The 20399-nt window shown below is 36.9% G+C and overlaps 1 protein-coding gene across 3 annotated transcripts in view; it reads left to right on the top strand.

Annotated features, from left to right (window-relative positions):
• The window catches only part of LOC111253722 (dnaJ homolog subfamily C member 7-like), a 38586-nt gene extending 19361 nt beyond the window's left edge, over positions 1-19225 (top strand). For 2 of the 3 annotated variants that reach the window (XM_086974474.1, XM_022813544.2), the window contains exons 8-14: positions 6267-6447; positions 6808-6939; positions 10840-10964; positions 11135-11237; positions 11776-11882; positions 13903-14098; positions 17722-19225. In XM_086974474.1, coding sequence (XP_086830600.1) covers positions 6267-6447; positions 6808-6939; positions 10840-10964; positions 11135-11237; positions 11776-11882; positions 13903-14098; positions 17722-17793 — 916 coding nt within the window. In that variant the 3' untranslated portion in view covers positions 17794-19225. Of the gene's footprint in view, positions 1-6266; positions 6448-6807; positions 6940-10839; positions 10965-11134; positions 11238-11775; positions 11883-12158; positions 12272-13902; positions 14099-17721 lie in introns of all 3 variants that reach the window. The other variant, XR_015316687.1, reaches the window with a different exon arrangement.
• Positions 19226-20399: the final 1174 nt, after the last annotated feature.

Raw genomic sequence — 20399 nt, 5'->3', positions numbered from 1 at the left:
TTATCCTTTTCCGAGGATACATAGTGGTCTGTTATGCCCATTTCCATTAGGAATAGGCACTACTTCTTCTGTTATGCACTCTATTGGAGATTGGCCCAGTCTGAAAACTCACTTGACCGCTGTGCCAAAGTGTCATTGTGATTATGGTCAGAATCTCGTCTGAACCCGACATGTAGCCCAACTTTATTTGCTCTTCCGCTTAAAGCGCCCCGTCTCGCGTCACATAAATACCTCTTTTTGAAATAGCGCGAGAAAATTGTGCCCAGTGGAATGGCTAATGAGTTGGGAATAGAGATTTGATTACTCTCTCCTTTTCATACAATAGCAGGTCTGCCTTATTGATCCACCCCGCTTTTCCTCTAATGTCCTTCTGTATGTTTTTTAAAAAATCCTTTCAACAAACAATCTTGGTAGCCCTGATATCTTTGCAATAAGCTATGTTCTTTTGCCTCTTAATGATCAAAACCGCCTGAAACACAGCTTGGTCGCCTCTAATCCTCTCATGCTTAAGCTTTCTTTAAACCAAAGTTGCAGTCTATTCGTTCCCTGACAATCCTTTCCCTTTATCAAAAGCTGAATTGCCACTTGGGTAGACTTCCGATTGCTGATAATCAAGTTTTACATGCAACTGAAAAGATCTTTTTTGCCCTATCTTGCTTTGTTTGACTCACAAATTTACCTTTCGCTATCTATATGTATATCGGGCATAAAAATAGCATTATAAACACCTTTTTATTTTTTCTTAGTTAAAAGCATCTGTACGGCGTGCCCGACGAGGGCTACAGAATGAAGCATCCAAACTGCGGATTTTTGCTTATAAACACTGTCTAAACAAAGAAAGATCTTTTAGTGTTTTTTTTTTTGCATATACTATAAATGGCATTGTTGGCGATCATATTTATTCAGTGTAACTGCCATTTACTGCAATTACAGGTCCAATCTGGGGTCTAGATCACTCATAAACTCGGTTCAAATTTTATCATTTCAATTTTTTAAGCCCTTTCGCAACAAAGATCCCAATAAGTGACTGAAATCGTTATCTCAAGATTTGTTGAATTCTTGCTCAGTTATGCCTCGGACGCAGTAATTCAACGTAGGTGAACCTGGGCTGCACGACAGCCATATATGCTTATTGCTGTCACGTGCTAATATCCTTAAGCAACCTGTTAATATAAAGCCGTGTACCTAAACGATGCATAGCCTTCTATTAGATACTAGCTATCCACGGTCGCACTTGAATCTACAGAAGAAGTAGGCAAACTTCTTTAGCGGTGAATCCGCCGTTCTAAAGAAGTACGTTGGCATGATGTCGTTTTGACTAGATATGACATTCGGAGCACGAACTTCGAATTTCGGAGACCAAAATATTGCTTTTACTCATAATAGACACATCTCATTGATCGTAGAAAAGCCAGAGATCATGACCAAAATGGGGTTGATTTTTGAATTCATGATATGTTTTATCAGAAAACAGTTGAAAACGACCTGGTGCCTGGTTCTTGAAAGAACTATGGACTAAACATCATTGTTAAAAGCTCTTGGTTTTATTGGCCTCAGAGAGCACCTGTCTGATTTTTCCCACATGACGTACACTTTAGGACTTCTTGAAGAATTTGTGACCTAATACGGCTACTCTCATAAAACGTCTGCGCTAACGATTTGATCGGAACAAAAGAGTAGTCAGAATTGCACTTTTAGGCAGCGTTAATTAATTCCGCTGTCTGAACTGCTTTTTTTTTATTGCGGATTCTCGTTGTGGTCTTTCGGAACCTGTTATTGCGTCTTCTGCAGCCGCATGTATTTTTGTCAATATTTGCAAAACTATACGCTTGATACTATATACTTGAGGTAACACAAGAAGTTGACTATCTCGTTGACCCTTTGTCCAGTAGGAAAACATTGAATAAAAATTTTCTAAGATGCTGTTTTTCACCAGAATGAGTTCGTCGTTTTGTCCTGAAAAGAATCTGGTTCACCAAGAGCACTGGACAAATAGCCAGCCTGAGTTTACGAGCGTACGACTCAAAGATATTTTGCTAAATTCAAAAATAGAAGTTTTGACGTGGAAGACCTTGATTAGATTTTACAAATTTTTTTAGGCTCTCTTTAATCATTTTTGATAGCGATATATTCTTGGGCAAATTTATCGCCTGCAGAATAGATCTCCTGGATTACTACCGCAGCTTTTTTGCATTGCAACAAAAGGTGAAGTCCAGTAATCCTTGACAATATTTTTTTTGCCACATGTTATATCCACGTTTAGATTTCGAGGAAGTACAATTTTTGTGTCCTAAATAAAATGATGACAATAGCCTTGTAGAATAAAGATAAATAGTTCCATCGTACATAATACTTAATTATTTCCGAATGAAAAAATCTTTACATTTATGTAATAACTTAATACAAAAACAGTCACATTTCTTGAATGGACTACCAAATTCCGTTCAAAATTTATAGAAAATGATTGGAAGTTATAGATATCATAGAGTTACAATACTCTTAAAGATATCTCGGGAATAATTTTCTTTTAGTTTGAAGTTCTTTTACACGAAGAAGTACAGGGTGCTCTTTTTAAATCCGGTTAAACTTTGGTGGGTTGTTTATTGTCGCGGGTATGCATTTATCCACCAGCCTTCGAACTAAAAAAAAATCAGCATTTATATAACAAGACAGCGAACTTGTCATGGCAATAAACAGTACGTCGTTTTCGCGATTTCAGCAAAGTTCAGCTCTTATCCAGTTTCTTCGCTCTGGGCGAGGCGTCAATAAAGTTAAACATTCTCTTTTGCCATTAACCGATAGGCTACGTTATTGCCACTTTTCTTGCGGCTTCTGAAAGATACGAGGAAAACTTAGGACAAACCGAAAGATCCCGAATATGTTCTTGATTAGAAGGGCTAAAGAATGCATTAGTTGAAGCTCAAAAACCCATTTTTGATATACCTGAGATTTTTATATAAAAATTAACAGCCGTTTGCAGAGAAGAAGATCAATTGCCACGTGAATGACCCAGGTAAGCTCAAGTACTTAGTGTTTTCAAGACTTTTGCACCTAATTACTTTTTTTTGTGGCCTGCTATCAGCCCGAAGCCTATTTTTTCTTTTTTTTTTTTGCAAGGAAGCGTTCATGAGCAACACTGAAACAAGGGCACACCTATCATATCGCTGCACGCAAATCTTCATTTAGATATCTCTTTTTATTCTAAGAAATAACTTACAAGAAGAACTCCGGACTTAGACGCAGCATCTTATATATATATATATATATATATATATATATATATATATATATATATATTAGCTCCGGCCGCTTTTTAAACTGAAAATTAAGCTTATGAAAATAGTCCTGGTGCATTCTTGCAAAACACGCATATTTTTTCTTCACCTTTAGCTATTTCTTTTGCATAAATCAATTATCAGAATCAGCCCTTGCATACACCACAAAAGGCGTGCCTCCGAAGTGGGTTTTGCTTGACTTAATTGTGGCTTCTTCAACAGATGTTACGGTTAGAAAACGTCATGGTAACCAATAAGATGCGTGAAATCCTCTTTTTAAACGTCCACTGGATTTTTGCATTATACTATTAGTGTTCAATGTGCGTCTTGCAAGATACGGTATTTCTTTAAAATTAGTTTTTTTCTTGTAATGCGCGTAAATGTCCACGTATTCAAACATAAGTGTCCAAAAGCGAATGTCACACGTTTCGGAATGGGAAAAAGACCAAGGACGAAACACGGACAGTTTATAGTGAAATCTTTTGTCTTTAACAGAATCCCTGAATATGTGAAAAAAGTTTCCTTGAGCAATTTGCAGTCTACTAATCCACACCCCAGAAAAAAATCAATACTCGATGTCCTATATAGGGTTATTTTAAGTCCTTAAAGCAACTTTATTATATAAAGACCTAAACAATGCTACTGAACTCTTTTGGCTGTTTCCACTAATCCTTGAAATAACTTCTTCGGTAAACAGACAAGACAAGAACTTCGGCAACAAGAACTTGAGCTCCGCCAGAGTCTAGTCGAGGTGGGTCTTGATAGACCTATCAAGGACTTCTCCACCAGGCCCATTTAACGGCATGGTAATCACATGTCATGGTAATTACTTTATAACGCCGAAATTTGGATCAGTGATATCCTCACGTTCATGGTTACCATAGTGACGCGTTCAAAAAGATTTTTTCCTGAAATATCCCCAAAGAACTTTAAAGTAGTAAATCCTTAGGTTCCATGACTGCCTGCAATTTAACGTCATTTAGCCAACGATTTGGTTTCAAATATACCATATACTATAAAAATAGCGATTTCGCTTACTTCCGTTTCTAGTTGCCCTGTAGATGCTTTCTTTCCAGCTTTGGTACTATTTTTGTTTGAAACTGGGTAGAAACTCTTTAAAATTTAAAAAGTTAAATTTTTATTAAAAGTGTATCCTATGCGTTGGAGAACGGCCTCTTCAAACGGAACATTTTAAATTTAAAAAAGTAAACGGTATTACAGGGTTTTAGTTAAATACATATTTTTAACTAAAAACCATAAAATGATTTAACTTAGTTTTCGCGGCATTTTGGCCCATGCTTTGACGAACGTCTTGGCATAATTTTCCGGGGATGTGTTACATTAACTATAGCTGCAGCCAATAGCCTTTTCATGTTCAATAAACTAGTTACAACAATGTATAAAAATTTTTTTCTTAAATTGCTTTGGGTTATATTCGTCAGTAAATATTTATTTGGCTTTCTATGACATCGTAACTTAATTCCAAGGTTGTATAATTTTTATTAATTTAAATTCCTTTAAGTTTAAACTTTATTGAGTATCTTTTGTGTTACTTCATGAACTAGTAATAAAGATAGTTTTCTGGCAGAAAAGGAAGTTAACCATAAAAAAAGGGAGTTAATCATAGATTTAACTAGCGAATTAAGCCAGCTTAAGATGTTTATAATTGTATGCATGGTTATCAGCAACATTTATGTTATCTTTTGTGGAGATCGATGTTACTACGAATACTATAGTAACAGAATTTCTTCTTTTTGTAGTTGCTTTAATGCGCAAAGATTTCGAGTATGTCAAGAAGCGGGGGGGGGGGGTCTGTCACTGGCACAATAATGTCACAGCGGTTTCTGATCTTATAGTGGAGCAAATGAGAGTTTTTTTTTGTAATAGTTTTCTTGTTTTTCATCCTTCCATAGGAGGGTTTGCTGAACTCAGATCAAATAAACAAGCCGTATCTATGCGCCGTAACTGCCATAACAAACCCCCCGTCATGGTGCTATGATGCCATGAGATGTTCCAGGTTTGAGATCTAACGTAGACACTTTGTGTCGGGCTTAACCAGTCGTCTGAAGCAATCTTTAGTAAAACTACCGGACGTAAAAAAGTTTATCCACTGAGTGATTTTATTCGTATATCGTCGTATATTCGTGTCTCGTATAGTGATTTTTTCAAGTGATTTTTGATTCAAGTTACGTAACACTTTGTATGGGCATGCGTAGCGCTCACATTAACAACATCCATGTCAATCTCGGGCGGGTCACGAAGTTGTCCTTTTTTGAAATTATGTAGTAAATGGCTACGTAATAGCAATATTTATATTCTATTACATTGTGGTCGCAGTGACTGTAACAGGTTTTGCAACCATTTCGTATGCTGTATTTACAGTGTTTGGTTATTTAAGGAATTTCTGCATGCAAACCGTTTCTATCTCCATATACATTTTGAGCAACGCATTCTTTTTATGAGAATCAATTAAGAACAACAAAGTAACTTTTGTGTGCTTCGTTCGTAGAAGGCATAAGCGTATTAAGGTGAAATTCGAATCGCCCTTCTAAATTGTTCTGAGAGGTTTTAAGTAAAAAGTATAGTATCATTCTTTTTAGCTCACTGTCGTAAGACAAAATGAATACTCAAAGATTATATGAGCATACTAATATCCGATGTTTAGTTTAGATCATCAATTGTTCATGCAGCTTGTGAACGTCGTACAGACAATGCGTGCATGTACTGATTTTTTTTTTCGAAGCTGCAATCTTTTAGTACCATCACTGTCACTGAAAGCCTATAGCGTGTTAATATATCACTGTATACCCGTCTTGGTGCGATTTGGTAGATGTGCAATTTTCTAAAACAATACAATTTTTATTGGGATACACAGATTTAATATTAAGAAAAAGGGTGCCCATAGAATTAATCTATTGGGAAAGATATTTCAGTATTAAAATGATTTCAAGCAACTGCATGCTCGGTTCAATTTTTCTACTGAAATTTCAGGCTACTAGAGGCGAGGGATGTTGCGCTGGATTTAATTCGGCTTGATAATTCAAACGCGGACGCGTATTTTGTTCGTGGTCTAGTACTTTACTACGAAGATAACGTTGATAAAGCCTTACAACATTTCCAGCAAGTTATGCGATTAGCTCCTGACCACTCAAAAGCTGCGCGGGCCTTCAAGGTATGCACAAATAAAACAATTGTGCATTGTATCAGGGCTGGTACCAATCAGCTGAACCCGCTCAAACATGAAGAACGAAAACCAATAGTAAATGCTAACAAAATTTACAAAGAACTATATTTGCGGGTAATCCTTGAACGAGAGCTCATAAATTCTGATTGTAATTAGTGTTTAATTTCATTTTTAGCGAAGTTTTTGAGGCTTTTTATTCGATTCTATTTTATTATTATTTAGAAACGAGGCTAACCTCACTAAAGAATTGCTGATGAATGTGTGCTAAAAAATTAACTTCTTAAAATAAATGTAATTAATTAATGAAGTTGTTGGCTTTCCAATGTAATTGTAGATTTCTGTTCGCAGCAATGCAAGAATCTTCGCGCAGAAAAAGAAAGGGGTAATGAACTATTTTCGAAAGGATCGTTTCAAGATGCCCACGCGGTCTACACTGCAGCTCTTGCCATCGATCCTTTGAACAAGTCTACCAATGCTAAGGTACAAGTCCTAATTGATATGATGCCTGTTCGTTGGAGTGCTCGAAATGTTGCTTAGCCGTTTCGTAGTATTACAAAAGTTTTCCCTAAGAGCATTATATTTGTGATTAAAATGTAGCTATTTATCCGTTTACTTAGATTGTTCAACACGCATGCATCACACTATGATATAGGATTTACAAACTTATTTATTGAACCACATTGAAATGATTCGTATTAACTAAACTAACTCTTTCATGTGAATTTACCTGGCTTATTGACTGGAGGTACGAAATGTTAAAATTTAAACTCAACAAGTGCATTCTAGCTATTTTTTTTTATATTTTCTCAAATGGAGAAGTACAAGAGCTATGCTTTTCTTTACTTCTCTAGCATTATTCCTTTCCGTTTGCTGCAGGAGCTTCTTAGTTCTTTTTTTCACGTAAAGAGCCGATATTTGAACAATAGGAGCGGTCACACTTACTTTCGTTCACAGGCAACAGGTGCTGGCAAGAGGCCTTTTTTTTTGTGAAGAAGGGGCCTTCTCAAGTGAAACAGGTGTGCGAATGCGGAGAAAGGATAAGTAGATAAACAGACACAAAAGTAAAATATATAGACTGTGAGGCCTGTTATTATTACTATTATATGGTCTTTTTTTTTTATTTTTAATGTTACTGTTTTCTATTTTATACAAAACACCATTGTTCATTATTTCTGTGCAATTAAAACGCTCTTAGATCTACAGTTAATTCTTAACCTGCTGTTCCAAATATGTTAATCTTGCCAAGCGTGTAGGCTAAGATTTGTAATTTTTACTAATGGATGTGAAAACTATATCTACTCCGAATGCCAGTCATTGATAAATATTGTTCAGGCCGTGGACAGTACTGCATAAATTTACATAATTTTTGGAATGTGATATACACATATATATATTGAGTTGTTGACAAATTGCCTTATTAAAGCTAAAGTAGAAACAAGTATTTTTTTTTATATTTTTAATATTGCTAAACTATATATGCGCCATTTAATCGATGACTTTTAGCCATTTTTGTAGTAACATCATAATCCGATCATTATGGAGTTTCTGTGGTTTCTGGGCGAAAAATTGTGGCAAACGCTTTTTGCTTCCCTCCATTAAAATTAAACTAAATGTATTAAAGAAGTTTGCAGAGAACATAACAGTCTATTCGGCGAATGCACTAAATTTCCCATCTAAGTTCTCTTAATATTTGTTAATACCACGCCTTTTTATGGGCCTAGAATGTATTTGAGCCTTCATTGTACTAAAATTCTGCAAATAGTAAATTTTCGCAGAAATTCCAGATTCTGTAAATTCTGTACAAAGGTGTCCCAAAAAATTCAACACATCTGCTATTGAATTTTAGCTTGCGAATGATGCCGAGGCTACCCGGCGCGAATCAATTACCTAAGACACGTGACTTTAAAGCATTTAGCTAGAAAATACCTTTTCGATAACCCAATATATATTTCTATCAATTCCTTCCTTACTCAAATTAAAAAAGATTTTCTTGTCACAAATTTTATATTATATACACCAATTTGATTCACAATACTGCTTATTCCAGATATTACATTTTAATTTGCGAACACCTGTATGTTACGAATGCAGAAGAACAAGATAGAAAAAAAAATTGCTGCTCTTCTCGTGTTTTGTTACGATGTATATTAGCTTTTAGCTGCTGGACTAACCAGTAATGGAACACGCTAAAATATTGAAAAAGGAGATGTCTGTCGGTACTTCCTACCGTTAAAGAAAGGATGCTAACGATTTAGCGGGCAAAGCTGTGCTATTTTGTCTATCTTACTGCTGCACGTTTTGTCATATGGATGTGGTTGACTCGCAGTAACGGTTTTTTCCGGAGTGATCAAAGAATCCGCGTTGATTGTCACTGCTGTTTTTGCAGACGCACTGAATTAACAATGAAAAAAAAAAACGAAAATGCCGTGAAATTCTGATTTGCCGCGAGAAGAAGTTCATATGCCTCATCGCTTACATGTGAACAAAAAACATCAGATGTTGTTGCACAGTGCCAGGGGTACACCTTGTGTTACATACTAAATCTTGACTTAAGAATGTCCTTAGGCTCTGTAGAAACAAAATAATTATCTGTACATGTAGATTATAAAAAATCTAAACCTTCAAGGAGTGACGTGGTATTGATAGCGAAATACACAATATAATCATGTGATTATAAAAAGAGAAGGGGCTTGAGGAATCATACCGTGAATTTTAAGGGCTATTCTGCAAGATTTCTCTGTTTTATACCAAAGTTCTATACCTTTATGGACATACGAAGCTCCTTTGAGTTTATGCTTTTTTTTTTATGAGTTCGTGTTCTTTGCAAGTTGTGTCGTACTGATCAGGCAGACTGCGAGAAATTTACTTTAAAGCATCGGATCTGCAAATCGTTTGTCAGGAAATTCTTTGTTTGCCTACATTCAAGTGAAGTTATCGGGTTAAAGACAGTTAGCTATTTATCTCCGTGCGTAGAGTAAATAAGAATCTTTGTATTGATAACTCCTCGAATATAAAATTCAAAGTGCACACTATCCGGGAAAAATGCAACGTCCATTTTAGTCATATATACCGAAATATATACATAAATACACAAATTCTAAATACATTTTAGTATATCTACTTAATAAATAATTTATAGCTAATCATTTATATAGATAAATTTGCTTGATACAACCAGTGTTTTTCTTGTTTGTCAAGTGTAATAGTCTTAAAACTAAATGCAATATTGACCATAGAAAAGTCAGTTCTTGTTTTTAGCCGCTGAGTATTATATAAGGCGAAACCTTTATACAGCCGCATTGTTACTAATCTTGTTCCGATTTATCGTGTTGTTTGTAGTAGTAAGCGTATAGCAACCACTGGGCAAAGGCCTTGGTATGAAGGTCTTGGCTGAACAGGGTCAGGGAATGGCAGTAACACCACCATTATCTATCTATCAAAGGCTATTCTGCTCTGACGATTTTAAAAAAGCCCGCGCGTTCTTATGGTCGCAAATTAACCTTTTAGACTACACTTGAACCTGTCGGTTTGATTAGCGACTAATCAGAGAACCAGGTTTCCCATGCTAGCTATCTAAGCTACAGGTGGTAGGAAACGTTTTAGCAGGTCACCGAATTACGTCAGTTTAAAACAGTGTTGCATGCTATTCTTGTAGGGTTGTAGCTGTGCTGTTTTGCCTAACATATCCTTCTAAACAAATTTATTTACTCATCAAGCAAATATTAGCCATGCAATCAAAGTATTATGGTTAACTTATTAGATGTTATCGCTTTAGTATATTGTAGACGATAAGTTCTGTTCGAACGTCTACACAAATCTCGATGAATAAATAAAGGTGCTCCTCGAGCCCTTCCTGTTACGAATTTATCTGCTTCCATTCGCCACTTCTCAGTTGGTACGGAACACACGCAACTGGATTCTGTCGGACCCCATCAGCTGTGAAGCGTGCTTTCGATCATTAACCAACGATCGTTACGATGTTGATGTCTCACACTTTTAATTGCGGCATTGTTTTTTACTCCACGTACATTAATTGACACTTTAGACCTTCTGCTCTGAAGGACAGCCTTCCGCTTTCTTCGGTTACCTAATTTTTACGTGGACTCACACATACACACGCATTTTACGCGAATACAGACACGCACACATTCACATACGTGTAACCGTTGTAAACGGTCAGAACTGATCGGATGTAGGTTTTAAAGCGACGAATTTGAATAACATTTAGCTTAGAACTATAATACTTTGCTATCCTGTATGTTGTCTGCAAAAGCCCTCATAATAACATGAGTTGAACACAATGTATTCTTCATCGACTAAATATCATGTATAAATGTCAAGCTTTTATTGATCTATTTTATCTACTATTTGTAATTTCAGTTGCACTGTAATCGTGCACAATGCTGTTTACGTCTTGATCGTCATAATGATGCCTTAGCAGATTTTAACAAGGCCATCGAACTTGACGCTTACTATACAAGAGCCTACATCCGACGCGCCCAGTGGTAAGATAAACTTTTGCCACGTAGCTTATTTACTTCATTTCACTTGAAATCTCTCCAAAGTTCGTAATCATATGCTGACAGAATTCGATAACCCGTACGCGCTCAAGGCATATTAATAAAAGTTCCAACGTATGTGCCATTGAGTTTTATTGTGAAATATGAAATTCCAGTTATCAAGATATGGAAATGTACGAGGAAGCTGTACGCGACCTAGAACACGTTTACCAACAAGATAAATCTCGTGATAATAAACGGCTGCTTGACAATGCCAAGGTAACATACTTTAGCTGCGATCAAATATTCACTAGTACTCCTTGTTATTTATATGCAAAAATTTGCTACTTTTTAAAAAAGCAACTTAGTATTAGAACTTGATACATAGAGATATTGCAATTACATTGCAAAGGTGATATGTATTGAATTAATGATTCTGATGGAGGCTCTTCGTGCAATTTTCGTACATTTTGTGCACACGTATGTCGATCGTAATCTATGTTTCAAAACTGAAAATAGAAGATTGGCGATTCAAGATTTGGATCGGAGTTTGATATTCTCTGAGCTAATCGTCTGTTTGTTCTATATTTACTCAATTTTAAAATACATTCAAGTATCTATGTCCATTTCTATAGAAAGAAAAAAGCGTGGAAGGTTACTTTTAAAAACATCAACTAGGCGAATCCAAGCTTGAAAGGAGGCTTTAAAGTTTCAAAAAATAGCAGGAATGACCTTATACATTGACATTTAATGCATGTAAAGAGTTAAAAACTGTTTGTTTATATAAAGAACTAACAAATTTCTGCGTTGGTGCTAGCTCGAATTGCGGAAGTCGAAGCGTAAGGACTATTATAAGATCCTTGGAATCAGCAAAAACGCCAGCCAGGATGATATCAAGAAAGCATACAAAAAGGCAGCTCTCAAGTATGTTTTAAAATGAGACTACTTCCTGCCTAATGTCCCAGTGTCTCTATTTATTTGTTTACGTTGCCCATTACCAACCCATTGTTTTTTTTGCACTGTATTTCATATTTTGTTTATTATATTATAATATACATTAGTACAACAACAATTTCTTTAAATAAAATTTAATAGAATGCCCGATACATATTTCACGAGCTTTTCGTTTACTTAAGCCATGCCACCGCATAACATATTTTCATTTTAACCTGTGATCACAAATAGAAAATTTGTTTCTAGCCCCAGTGAAATTCGTAGACGAAACACTAAACGTTCTTCCGATGGACATCATATCAACAGGGCGAATTTCGCCAGGGAAAAATTAAAGATGAGCAAATGTTTCGTATTAAAAAGTAAATAAAAAGGCAGGGTAGCAAAGTATTTTCTTAATTTTATTATCTTCAATGCGCATCTGCTTAGCTTTGTGTGTAAATTGCAATTTAGCGAAAATGCCGTGTTCAGTTTTTAGATATCTGTCTTCATGTCGGTTTAGAACGCGATGTCCTTGACTTGGCCAAGAACGTCGCGACAATATGATGACAATATGTTGCTACAATATGATTTCTTTATGTTACACTATGTTAATGACGGTTGACGAAGGATTTTATGGCAAAATTTTCAATTTCGAAATGGTCAGGTTTACCTGCCGCATTGTACATTCAAACATGGTGCCTCTATAAAAGGTTCCAGATTTAGTGGTTATCTTTGATCTACTAAAGTCTGTAAATTTTATACAGACTATTACTAAATACAAGATTATTATTAATAGAAACCTAAAATAATGGAATTCGTGTATCAATGATGCCAGATCTATATCCATTATATCAGTAGATCCTAGTATGAAACCAAGACTTCGACTACCTATCAAATAGATTGAGTATATAAGAAGGGTAAGAAAAAATGATTAATCATATAGTAAGAACTAACTACTAATACCGTTTTTGGTGGGTTTAAAGGGAAATTTAAAGCTATAAGTTTCTTTAAAACCCTTCATTATTTGCTTTAACTCTGCGATGACTGGGAGGAGCGCGCTAGTGTGACAATCATGAACTTAGGGGGCCGATTCCAGTTAGGGTTTAGCGATTATTTGAGGTATTTCAGTTCTCTATGCACTTACGTTTGACCAACATAAATGTTATTACACTTTGCACCTATATGATATAACAAACCGGTCACTATCGTTTCATAAGCATCATTGCACATTGCGGGGTACTAATGCTGAGAAGTTTGAGGTCTAAATGTTGGCATTTTCAATCTACTGTTCAGATTTGATAAAGTAGGCAGAGGGCTCAGATAGAACTTTATATGGATTTCAATAGAAAAGTTATGCCCTTCACCCCAGACAGTTATACTGAAGGATGTGATACAGAAAAATGACAACATCTAAGCTTAAGGCAGAACTTGTGCTGAAAAACCAGTAAGCCTCATCTTAAATATTGAACTGATGAGTGCCACCAGGCCTATATGTGTAAATAATCTGACGATAGGTTAGATAGAAGCACGAGGCCAAAAAGAACTGGTGTATCCGTCTACAGTAAAGACTGATCCGAGAAGGATGCGGACAGAGGGGTTTAAGTTAATCTGCTACCGTTTCAGAACAGCTAAGACTATAACCTAAGAAATGTACGGGTTTCAATTCGTGAGGCTAAATTTGGTAAGATTCGATAGCGATGAGTTGATTTTAAGTAACGCGTGAAAAGTACAGATGTTTGGATAATAAGAACGGTGAAGACGTTCCGAGATGCAAGAGATGATTACCATACATCAAAAAGGGAACTCGGCCCAAAACGGTTTCCTGCTTAACAGCCTTTGTAAAGATGTGCGAAACTAACCTGGGAAAATCTACCTACTCAACGATTTTTGTTTATATTACGATGATGATAATAACTATTGGCTGTTTTGTTACATACGTGATACTAAGACCTATTAAGTTTTTCTGTCCGCCAGCAGCCATATAACAAACTGTCGTGTCTTTGAATCGTAGGCATCACCCAGATAGACACGCTCATGCTTCTGAAAGTGAGAAACGTGACCAAGAAAAAAAGTTCAAGGAATTAGGCGAGGCCTACGGAATACTGTCGGATCCCCGAAAGAAGTCACGTTATGACAACGGAGCCGACATGGACGATGATGTTTGCGATGGAGGACATGGCTTTACTCCTAATGTAGACCCCTTCCAGGTACCATTTTTACCAGAATACTTTTATTTTAGTTTTACTCGGCGACAACTTCAACCGCTATTATTCTAGATTCAAAGTAGCGTTTGTGGGATCAACACAGTTTTTAATTGTTTATGTAAGCTCATATCACCGTTCACATTATAATTTCTTTTTTTTCTGAGATTTGCTGCATTTTTTTGTGCAACAATTTTATTGTGGATTGAAAATGTATCTTTTTATTGTAAATGACATTATTTTATTGGCTTACGTATCTTTGCGATCCTTTATAATCATATGCAGTACTCCTACGACTAAGTGAAGCAACATTATAAAAAATTAAGCGCAGGCTTCGTAGGATTCTAGACCAGGTCACCGGTTCTTCCAAAGTGATTTCTTCTAGGGCTTTTAACATCGAATTCGGATATGGTTCGTCTATTACATTACTAAAACGGGAGGTGCGTTAGTAACGCGAACCGCTCTGGAGCTATTTGTTTGAAATAGAGGCTGGTTGCACATTAGCCGTAAAGTAGAAAATACCTTGATCGAGTAATAATTGGACAGCGAACGGTGTAAGCAGCAACATGTAGCAGCGTTCGCCATTTTCTCAAAGCGAGAGAAATAAAAAAAGATCAGAGAATGAATCGGCAAAACGGGCACCGGGCAAAAGACACGGCTTTATTTTGCCTTTCAAATACCCTATAAATACAACGAGTTGTAACAAGCTGATGCTTCACTTTTATGTGAAATGTGAGTTTGCGCTATATTTTTATTGATTATCTTATATGATGCTTTCAAAGCGTCATTTTGTGATTTTTAACGATCTTTGTTTTACTGCAGGATATGTTTAGAAATTTATGACAACTATGCATATACAACATCATCTAGAAACATTAAGATCTAAGCGAACACAGAAGTAGCTAGATACTGCTACTGTCCTAAAACACCTGTCATGTTGTGAAAGTTGTTTGAGTAAAAAGTTGCCGGCTTTACTAAATCGGTCGGAAGCTCTATTCATGGAACTAAAGTGGTGCTACAGGCCTTGTTGACCGCGTTCGTCTACTTCGCTGAAGCAGTGACGTGTTTAGCCCACTATTGAGCGAAAATCCAGGCGTAGATTCATGCTTAAGTAAGCTGGTGTCCTCGACGCAGGCCGCCGTAAGGGTTAGCGGAATTGCTTTCAAAAAGGCGCCTGCTCTTGGACGGGTTGCCTCCTGAAGAGTCTGAACTTGTCTCTGTAATCAAAGTGTTAGTTAAAAAAGCTAGAATGAGTTTTCTCTAATAGCTTAAATGTAAAGAGCAGTTTGGCTGGTACATATGACTTGGCTATGTTTTGGGACAGTGTTGACCTTATCCTTTGCGTGTATTCGAGCTATATAGGCAACTATTCGTTTTAGCACTTTGAACGGATAGGGATAAGGATAAGGGATTCTTTTTTTAGGCGGCGGAAGCGTAGCTCGCGCACACAAAAGTCTGATCTGAATGTACACTTGATCACAAAGTGTCGACATCTTCAGCAGCTCTCGATTGGGAGTTGTTGTATAAAAGGATCCCTCAGGTACAGCAAATGAACAATATCTAAAAAATAAACTGTAGCCCTAATTTTATCGACATTGGTGTAGTCTAAAGCAGATCTTCGGATCCTTGTGGATACTTAGATGTTATTTGGTATCTGGCTTCGTCGTTCGCAAGCACAGTATATTAAAAACGTAATCTTTATGCACCTTCTTCGTTTTTTTTGGGCCCGCGACGTGCCGTGGCATACTTAACGGTCTTGTTTTCGTGACGTGTGCTTCAACACGTCCAGCGGGTTGTAGGATTAGAAGCCGCTAAATTGGACGAATGATGCGCCTTTCGGCTTCTGCGTATCTAGATGACAATATAATGCACGATAAGTTTTCCCGATAATTTCCATTACCCTTCTTAAAATGTTTAAACTAATTGCTGAGCCATATGAGTACGTATAGTTTTTAAGACAATGTATAACGTTCCAGTATCTTTTTATGTAGTAACTAGGTTAGTTTGAATGTCTGTGTTGCTCGCGTGTCTGCCCAAAATTGAGAACCTATGCAGGTATAATGTAGTGCATTATATACTTCGTTGACGTGCGCCTCTGAAGACCACGACGGAAATACTAGGCCGTGATGCTGTAGGGACACTACAGCCTGACTCCAAGGGCCTCAGTACAGCATAAGGCTGGGCTCGTTCGCCGCATCGGTAAATGCGAAATGTGGTTGTAATTCTTGCTTATATAAGAAAACTCAGGACGGGCGCCAATTCTTGTGACAACACTACCGATCAGAGCAGTCTTAGAGATGCATAGACGACCTTAGCCTTACATACTACTGTAACATACGACTGTGAATGAGCTGCGGAAAAGTGGGGCCGGTAGGCGCTCCTGCATGAGTACAGCGCCAACCTTCGCAATGAGTTGTACGTCTCGAGCCAGAGGCCGAATGAGAGCCTTTTTTGTTAATTATTCACTCGTGAGGTATAAGCGCAAAAGGTGAGAAGAATTCGGCACTGTACTTCGGGATTCTATCGCCGTATGCAGAACTCTCAAATAGTTGAAGCAATCACGCTGCGTGCGAACGACAATTCAAAAAATATCTGAGCGGGAGGTTGCTTGTTTGATAAAGGCGACAGTTTGTGAGAGTAACTTTGTTCGAGCCGTTTAGTTTTCTATACCGTGGTTTTGTCCCTCGGTACTTCACTTATTCATGTTTAACTAATTTTTTCCTCATAAATCAGTGTGCTTAAATAATGCTCCCCAAGGATGACTACTCTTCCGGTAATAAGCTGATGCAATTATTTATCAATTCGTCTGACCCAACACTATACTATATTAGACTTTGGAAATGTTCATGAGTCAAAGAAGCTCTTATAGACTACTTTTAACTTTCTCTCAAGAGGTATCTTTATAGGCTGCTCATACCATTGTCAAAGGTCCCGAAAATGTTGTCTATCCATATCCTTGACATATCGGCAGGCACGATCTGTAGTGAAATCGAATCAACGTGATGGTCGGTTATTATTGTCTCTTGCGTAACGCCAGTCACAGCGTACTATTTGCTGTACTGAGGTCCCAAGTTCTGATGTTCCACGTCTGTTTTAAAAAAAGCGCTTCACGCATTGGCCAAGAGTTACGCGAGTAGTGAATTAAATCGCGCTAACAGCAAAAGGTTGTTTACCCATTTTCGCGTAGGAGATGATTTTATCTTTACTGAATACCATTATTTACTTCCAAAACATGCGTCATGTATAAACGAAATAACTAAAACTAAATAATTTAGTGTTTATCCCACCAGTTAGTGCGCAGGGCTTTTTAGAGTCTAGTTTTTTGAACAGTGAATTCAAAACGCTATGTTTTCGGCCTTTCTTGCCTGATCTTGAAGAACTGTATATTGAGTAAAAGAATATACAAGAGCACATTTGTAACGTTATTTAATTAATTATTATTAATGTAATTTATCGAATTGCGAACCCATTACAATTAGGCAGTCGTTGATGTCTAAGGAAGAATATCTAGACTACGTTCTGCACGATACGAAGATATATATATTTGTGTACGTCTGTGTGCGTTAACTTTCTCATAATTGAACCACTACAATATTGAGCTAATGCGCGCCATCTTGTTTTATTTTCAGATGTTCTTTGGCGGCGGGCCTTTTAGCGGTGCTCAGAGTACGCATGGAGGTTTCCATTTCCGTTTTGATTAAATAAATACATGCTGCGCGTTACCAGTATACCATCCACATGGACCAGTTTTGCAAGCTTCAAAAAGGGGACGGATGATTATTTTTCAATGTCTTTCGTTTTAAAAAACTTACTATTATGTACTATTAAATAACAACATAGGACTTATTATTATTCAGCTTTTCAAAGCCCATTATTGAAAAACTAGCGTGTTAATTAAAACATTCAAGTTCACATGCAGTTCATAGACATACAGATAGCTCTATCCCGCAGGCCTGTGAAATAATGCTAGAAGAACTTGTGAAAGCCCGCAACACCCACCTTATTACATCTTATGTAGAGCCTCAGGTTCTTGCATCATAAATACTACGTCAAACACAAATGGCTAATTGCTCGTTCCTGGCCGCCTATGCGGTAGCAACTAAGACGTAATTGGGAATATGCTCCTCGATGAGGCAACACAAAGATCAACATTCATTTTTACAATTACGAGCACAATCATATTTATCAGAACTTTTTTTTTTATTATAGAAGACACATATATTACTAAAACAATACAAACAGCGCCAATAAAAACATTAAGGCAAAGGAACATATTGTTGTATGTTCCCGACAAGTTCAGAATTTTGTGAATAAACTATGTTACGTTAATATGCGCCGCCGCCTTCTGTCAATACGACTAATTCCTAATCTACATTGAAACGGACATCTGCAGCATTTTATGGTAAAGACCTAGGCGGTTCGTCACGAAAAAAACAATAAAGTTCACGCTAATCGTAATTATATTCATTGAAAAATGAACTAAAAATATGCTTAAATCCCTTATACTCCAAAATATCCAGGAATAAAATTTATTCTGTTTTGGGTGCTACCTTCATACGCATGTAATAACCCCATACACGTACTATGTCACGCCATGCGGTTCAGAACCACTCATAACTACTTAGATCCCACGCAGTAACGAGGGAAGGCCGGGATATAGGATGAATCGCAAACAATGATATACAGATCTAAATATTATTTCGATTACCAAAAAGTGGTGAAGAAAATCCAGATATCGGCGATTGTTTTTCAACAGCTTCCCTAGGCTTCCAGAACGCAAATGGACCCTTCGTTACCACTGGATGGAGTTTGCTAAGCAACGCCTCCAAACGATTGCAGGGCTTGCGTACATCGAAAGCCTATAAGCTTCGGTCAAACAAAATTTAAAAAATTTCTATCGTGAATATACACATATATATGTATAATACCTCTCCATACAAGAAAGATATAGATTAAATAGAAGAATCGTACACGACACAGATAGAACTGTACATAAAGTATATTCACACGAATGTCTAAGATATGGCATATACGTTAGTCATTATAGACATACCGAAGATTATGTTACTGACACAATTATGGTAATGATATAAACCTTACATAATAAATCCCAATTTAACTGCCGTCAAAAAACTGCTCTCATTTATGCAGGTACTTATAAGACGACTAATTGCACAAAGAATAAGTTTAATGAGGGTGAGGCAGCATAACGGTTGAACTTGACTATGCATTGAAGATTAGATTACTTAAAGTGCATCTCTTTGCTATGTAAACCACCTTCTTAATCAGTAGACTTTTGAATTTTCTATGACTAGAAAATATATACAACAACTGTATCAGTATATTGTTTTCATTCAGCTAATGGGCCATGTTGGGATTTCCTGCTGCAACCCTAACGACCGGCAGTTTGTGGTTACCCTTTATTTTTAAAAAAGATTTACAAAAGTTACAAATACCACAGCCTCGAAAACAGCTTGTAGCAACAGAGTTTGGATTCCTCTTCATTTCAGAATTGATGATCCACAACTGCCAAAAACGCAACAAACCTGAAAATGCAAAAACGAATATTTTAGGCTTTATCTAGGTTACTACGATACGTATAGTTGTTAATCGATCGTTGCATCGAAGTTCCGGTACTGTTGACCCCCCAAAATGGCGTTTTGAATTTTGCTAATGATTTTGACAGCCTATTCGATCTAACTCCCTTTGTGTGATTTGCATTCTACTGCACTGAAATTTTAAATGGATTCCTCAAAGTACATACCGTTCATTCACCATTGATGGTACACGTGTGTATAACAATACGTAACGAAAGAGTATACAATTAATATACTACAAGATTGATCATGATCGTTCATTCGCGTTATCTGAGTTGTAATATTCATAGGCCTCAAATTCTAAAAACGGCATAAGTGCTGAACCTGTGGTAGAGTCAGTGGAGCAGACTTCCAATCAGAGGTCAACTATTGCTATGAAATTTATCATAGTTCCTTCCGCATCTCCAAGTACGTCTCCGCTTGGTTTCTAAAAGTGCTTATCAGTACATATTTTGTGGTGAATGCTATGGATCGCGAAACCGGCCGGAACGATATGATTTATTCTACCCGGCCTTCTTCTAATCATGGCTTAATTGCTCCTCGGTTGAAAAATTCGTTATCTATTTTGACGAATTTTGCTCTCACTTGAGACATTAAGAAAAGGTGTCGGTGGCAGAGAGCCAGATCTCAGATCTTTGATGAGCGTCGACAAAGAAATAAATTAGTAAACTTTTTGACATATGGTAAAGGCCCAAAACACACTTGAAAAA

The sequence above is a fragment of the Varroa destructor genome, unplaced genomic scaffold, assembly GCF_002443255.2.
Source record: "Varroa destructor unplaced genomic scaffold, Vdes_3.0 BEIS01000007.1, whole genome shotgun sequence".
Lineage (NCBI taxonomy): Eukaryota > Metazoa > Arthropoda > Arachnida > Mesostigmata > Varroidae > Varroa > Varroa destructor.
The sequence above is the reverse complement of the archived record's forward strand: the minus strand, read 5'-3'. Positions and strand labels throughout refer to the sequence as shown.